Raw genomic sequence first — 6,666 nt, 5'->3', positions numbered from 1 at the left:
CTTTCACAGGGGTCGCCTAAGACCATCGGAAAACACATATATAATTACATATTGTTTTTGTGATTAATCACTATGCTTTAATTATGTTCAATTTGTAACAATGAAATTGGGGGTCACCACAACATGAGGAACTGTATTAAAGGGTCGCGGCATTAGGAAGGTTGAGAACCACTGGATTAGAGCATTCAGAGCTGATGTTCTCACTCATGTCTTGCTTGGTCCTTCTGATTTCAGTCCTGGCTGGGTTGGAGAGTTCCCTGCAGGTTCCTGCTCACTGTGAGCTGACAGACTGTAACCACTTCCTTGGAATCTTCTAATGCCCCGAACAATAGAGGGCGGGGCTGAGGGTGAGGGGGCAGGGGGAGAAGCTCACTAGATCTGAGCACATGTGGAGCTCAGAGACTAAAGGACAACTTGAAAGTAGGACACAAGAACCAGTGGATAAACACCCCACTGCCTCTTCATCAGACAATTCCGAGAGGCATTCTATATGCTCTCGCACAACCCAGACTCTGCTGTCCACAGCGGGGACATTGGTAATGACCCTCAGTCAGGGACAGTTCTTCCTTCTGTGTCTCACTCTCTTCATCACCTCAGTCTTGCTCCCTGGGACCACCTCCAGATAAATAAACTTGCTCTTGCTTCTGAGATGACTTCCTATTTAAACTGCACATGCATCTTGTCTTGGGCTCTGCTTTGATGGGAGCCCAATTCTGACAGCTGGCCATGGGATAGGCCTAGTAAGCATATCCTCCAAATGAAATTCTGGAACTGGACCATTCACCACTGCTTGGGGTAAATGGGGCTGGTGATAACCCTTAGCATAAGTACTCGCTTGTGGTAGGTTGGGATGAGGTGCATGTGGAAGGTGAAACACTGGGTTGTGTATCAGTACTAGCACACTAATATTATGAGAACCATGGTAATTATAAGAATAGGGGAGTTTTAAGAATAAAGGGTGGTATTGTTAACTTTCTTGGAAGTCTTCACGAAACAGAATGGTGGGCCCCGGTCAGCCAGCCAACAATTCGAGGTATGTTGTGAAAGCCAGGATACTTTCATGGCAACACTTAATGAGACATGAATCTTATGCTGCCACAAGGCAGACAGTGCTGAAAATCCAACCTTGGAGCTAATTGTAAGGGTGGTAGAGCTATAAGGGATGATGAATATGTAGCATCTCCTATGCTAAATCCGAGCCCTGATAGGGAAAGAGTGCAACCTGAGTCCTGAATGGGGATGTTTGAGAAGTTGAGCATGAGAATTTGGAACCCCCCAATGCTCCTTAACTTGACGGGTAAAAGTATCTCTGCTCCCTTGCTAGAGGAAGTTAACCTCCTTTTGCCTGAAGACCACGCAAAGGAGGTGATTTTTGTCCTCCTCAAGAACTTCTTCCATTTCTCCACAGTGCCTCCAGAAAAAAATAGGGTTAGTTCTAACCATATTCTGAGGGGGAAATCCCATCGATAATCCAAGAGGAAATAATTTTCTCATTGAAAAGAATTCCCATGCCTGGCTGTGGCAGGCTGAATAATATATATATATATATATATATATATATATATGCCCAAACTCCTGAAATCATCTTTTTATATGGTAAAACCCAAATTCCTGAAATCATCTTTTTATATGGTAAAAAGACTTTGTAGATTGTTAGGAGTCTTCAGCTGGGGAGCTTATCCTAGATTATCCAAGAGAGCCCTAAAAGTAATTGCAAGAGTCCTCATAAGAGAGAAGTAGAGAGATATTTTATTACAGAAGAGGAAAATGCAATATGATGATGGAAACAGAGATTGGAGTGATGTGGCCACAAGCCAAAGAATGCCAGCAGCCACTAGAAGATGGAGGAGACAAAGGATGGATTCTCCCCTGGAGCCTCCAGGAAGAACTTTCCCTGCTGACACCTTGAAGCTGGCCCTGTAGGACTCATTCTGGATTGGCCCCCAGAACCATGAGAGAATACATTTCTTTTGTTTTAAGTCACCAACTTTATAGTTATTTGGTAAAGGAGCAATAAGACACTAATACACTAGCTATTATGTCCTGGCATAAACTGGAAGTTCCTTCAGTTTATAGAGGAGTAATATAGGACTGGACCATGAGGAATGAAGGAGTAGGTAGAATGTAAGGCTGAATAGGAAGAGTTCATTGACATGGGGGCACTTGTCAGGATTCAGGATTTGACATTCTGGCAGGGATGCCTGGAGCTGGTCCCAATAAACTGCTGAGTTGTCTCTTTGAAGTTGGATATTGGTTATAGGGCCTCTGCAAGAACCACAGTCAGACCATTTCGGCAGGCCTACCTGTGGGACCATGTCTTCCTCCAAGTCACTGGATGGGCAGATGTGTTCCTAGCCTATGCTTCAAAGGGTAGGAGCTGGATTATGGGGTCACTTCAAGATCTGCAGTTGGGCCTACCTCTGAGGACACAGAAGAAGAATGTGTCTTCTGATAGGTCCCTGGACAAGCAGGATTGTGGGTTCAATTCACGGTCATGGCACATACCTAAACTGTGGCTTCGATCCCCGGTGGGGGCACCTGCGAGAGGTAAACGATCGATGTTTCTCTCTTACATCAATATTTCTCTCTCTCTCCCTTCCCCTCTCTCCAAAATCATTAAATATATCCTTAGATGAGGATATAAAAACAAATTTTTTTGCACACAGGGATCATGCTCTCCAGAGTTACTAGAGGACACATGACCATTCAGCTCCCATTTGTCCCCTCTATATCTCAGGGCATCTTAGTGTGATAGAAAGAGGTGAGCTGCATTTTTAGACTTGTAGAAGCCTGATGAGAGAAATAAAATAATTCTGATCTCTAGGCCTATGTTTTATTAACAGACCAACTATACCTGAACTCGACCTCCTGGTGAGGAAACTTGCAGGGATATTTTGGGGAAACCAGGCCAAAGAGCCATTCTCTGTGGGATATGAACCTGTAAGCATTCAGGGCTCCCTAAGTTTCACTTCTACCCAGAAAAGGGAGCACACAGTGACTGAAGTTGTGATTTGTTGAGGAAACTGACACATTAGTTTGCATATCCATTGCCTATAGCTGGGCAGGGCTTCTTTGGAGAAACAATAATTATTATCCCTTACTAAAAAAAAATAAAAAAAAATCCTCATGCTCAGAGAGATAGCAGTTCTGAATCATTTATCCTAGCTACTGGCCCCAGAGGATTTCTCCTTTAGTCCAAAAAGAGAAAAGGTAGTGACACTGGAGACCTTATCATGTCAGTGACCGCTTCCCTGTGATCACCCGCCAGAGGGCACCCTGCACATCAGGGTTCCGGAGGCTGTAGATGACTGGGTTCAGCATGGGGTTGATGACGGTGTTAAAAATTCCAACAGCTTTATCCTTATCTGAAAGCTTGGTTGAGCCTAGTCGCATATAATTAAAGACACCAGAACCATAGAATATGGCAACCACAGTGAGATGGGAGCCACATGTGGAGAAGGCCTTCTTCCTGCCCTCCACTGAGCGGATTCTTAGAACTGCAGCTGCCACGTGAGCATAGGAGGTGACAATGAGAGCCATGGGTGTACCTGCCATTATGAAACCAACAGCAAAGAGCAGCAGCTCATTGAGTTGGGTGCTGGAGCAAGAGAGCGGGAAGAGCTGTGGCAGGTCACAGTAGAAGTGATTGATCACATTGGGACCACAGAAGTTGAGTGTGGATATGGCCACAGTGTGGGTCAGTGCATTGGTGAAGGCACAAGCCCAGGACACAGCCACCAGTATCTTCTGAACCATCTGGCTCATGCGGGTGCTGTAGGTGAGGGGCCGGCAGATGGCCAGAAATCGGTCATAGGCCATGGCTGTCAATAGGAAGCAGTCCACACCAACCAGGAGATGGAAGAAGAAAACCTGTGTGAGGCAGGCTCCATAGGGAACTGCCCGCTTGTGGGACAAGAGGCGACTCAACATTGAGGGAACAGTGACTGTGATGCACCCAATATCCAGCACTGATAGGTTCCCCAGGAAGAAGTACATGGGGGTGTGGAGTTTGGGCTCCACCAAGATGGCAGCCAGGATGCTGAGGTTGCCCCCAACTGTGAGCAGGTAGGCAAAGAGGAAGAGCACAAAGACAAGTGGTAGCAACCCCGGTGTGTCCACCAAGCCCAGCAGGATGAATTCAGTAACGGCTGTTCCATTGGCCCCAGATTTTGGCTGCATTAGTTCCTGCAAGGAAACATCCAAGGAGATAAAGAATCATTCTTCTCGATATATTTATTCAAAAAGAAGAAAATAGACTTCTTTCTATGTGTTGAGCCCTCTATTTAGCCCCGCCTCTCCAAGGAATGACTTTCTTATTCCCAAGGACACACCACGACTATTAACTCTCTCAACATTTACCTCAATAGCTTTTCTTCATTCTCAGGTATATGGACATGTGACATCATCACTCTAAACCTCCATCCCTGTCTTAAGTGAAAGAATCTATTTGTAGAGATTTGAAGGACAAAACCCTTGGGAAAAATAAATAAGTAGAAAGTGTATTTTTGATTTGAACATAGCAGAGTAAATCTGGAACTTTCTCTCCTCAAATCTCATCTCTTCCCAAGACAAACAAAACAAGAATAAAAATATAGATTCTATCTTCAAAGAAATTGGTAAATATCCAAAACTTTTAATGCACAAATTAGATCAGAGACCTTCAAGAATAGTGGACATAAAATAGGAGAGTGGCAGAAAGAATAAAATCCATGACCATAGGAAAGTCTAGACAAGTACAATTCTCCATAGAAAGAGGGCACTCACTAGGGAATAAACCCAAAAGCCCTTCTTTGCAATAATGGGAGTAGGGTGCATAGTATGGCATCATTACCTCTGTGATCCTGAGTTGGATTCAAGAAGCAGGGGAGAGCTAAATGACAAATCTCACAGGCAAGCTGTATTTGCAGGCTGTAGACAAAACATAAAGCTGGGGTGAGAGATAAAGAAAACAGTGCCTGTTACCTATCTACATTGATTACAGACAGGGAAATGCTAAAGTAACTCACCCCTATTATGTGCCAGAAGACATAATAGTTATGCAAATGAATGCTCCCAATATCTGGTATTGATACATACAGCCAAAAGTGCAGGATTTCAGGCAGAAATAAGATAATAGCTAGTGGATTTTATTGACTTTTATAATAGACTTAATTTCACAGAAAAGTAAGGCTCTAAGAGACTTTAATATAATTAATTACTCAAGAGGTAGAACTGATATGCTCACCTTTTCCAAGTACCCATGAAACATTCACCCTCCCCAAAAAGCATATGTAAACTAGAAATTCAGCAAATTCTAAAAGAATAAGTAATTCATACAATAATATTTAATCACAATCCAATTTAAAGAAAAATGATTTTTACAAATAAATCCAAATATTTTAAAAAAAATTGTTAAGAAACAGGTGGACCAAAGAGGGAAACAAAACTAACAATAAATAATATCTGTGGGAGGAAAAGGGGAGATAGTGAAATCAACACACACCAGAATAAAGGGTTATCACTAAATCAATGTTCAGAAGAAAATTTATAACCTTAAATAAATATGTTAAAAAACAAAAAGAAAGAACATTGTGTAAATAACCATATCAAGAAATTAGAAAAACTATAAGAAATGGGAGAGGTTGGTAAAAGGGTGCAAACTTTTAGTTAAAAGAAAAATGAAGTTTAAGGATCTAATGTATATGATGGTGACTATGGTTAATAATATGGTTAATAATATTGCATTGCATCATTGAAATTTGCTAAGAGAACTTCAGTGTTCTCACCAAAAATAAGTAACTATATGAGGTGATGGATGTGCTAATCCAATTGTAGGGATCCTTTCACAATGTAATCATCATGTATGTTCACTTCAAACATATTACAATTTTATTGTCAGTTACATTTCAAAAAAGCTGAGAAAAAAAGTTAAAATAAAATAACATTTTATAAGCTCTAAAAAAAATGACCAGTCTAGGAATAGACCTAAGGTAACGTAGGAATTTAACACATGATGTAAGTGGCATCTTAAATGAATGGGAAAATGTATTATGCAATAAATTCTATGAATAGAAGCAATAACATAGCTATCCTGGAAAAACGTAAGTTGTATACATACCTCATATATTTTGCAAATATAAAATTCTAAATGGATCAAATATTTAAATACAAAATTAAAATTATTCGGGGGAGATGTGGAATTTTAATAGTGTTAGGATGACTCAAAAAAGTAGAAAAAAACTTAAAAATAACCAAAATTGAATAATCTATAAAATTTTCAAAATTCCAGCTACTGAGCTAAACTGGATTACATTTCCCAAATTCCATTCTCTGTATGCTTCCAGGTTAGGATTGGCCATAAGGGGAATTTGCATGGTAGTTATCAGATAGAATTGAAAACGGAAAAAGGGGCCCAGCTGGTGTGGCTCAAGAGATTGAGCATCAGCCTCTGAATCAGGAGGTCAGCGTTCAATTCCCCATCGGGGCACATGCCTGGGTTGCTGGCTAGATCCCCAATGTAGGACATACAGGAGGCGGCCAAACAGTGATTCCCTTGCATCGTTGAGGCTTCTATCTCTCTCTCCATCTCCCTTCCTCTCCGAAGTCAATAAAAATCTTTTTTTAAGGGAAATTTGGCAATATTTTTCAAAATTACGAAAGTGTTTTTCCTTTTACCCAGAAATTCCA

General features: G+C 41.4%; 1 protein-coding gene across 1 annotated transcript; it reads right to left on the bottom strand.

The window, feature by feature from the left end:
* Nucleotides 1–3,231: 3,231 nt before the first annotated feature.
* Nucleotides 3,232–4,191, bottom strand: LOC102257815 (olfactory receptor 3A1). The gene has a single exon (XM_005869018.1). The coding sequence runs from the start codon at nucleotides 4,177–4,179 to the stop codon at nucleotides 3,232–3,234; it is 948 nt and encodes a 315-aa protein (XP_005869080.1). The 5' UTR covers nucleotides 4,180–4,191.
* Nucleotides 4,192–6,666: the final 2,475 nt, after the last annotated feature.

The sequence above is a fragment of the Myotis brandtii genome, unplaced genomic scaffold (genome assembly GCF_000412655.1).
Source record: "Myotis brandtii unplaced genomic scaffold, ASM41265v1 scaffold2839, whole genome shotgun sequence".
NCBI lineage: Eukaryota > Metazoa > Chordata > Mammalia > Chiroptera > Vespertilionidae > Myotis > Myotis brandtii.
This window is presented reverse-complemented; position numbering and strand designations above follow the sequence as displayed.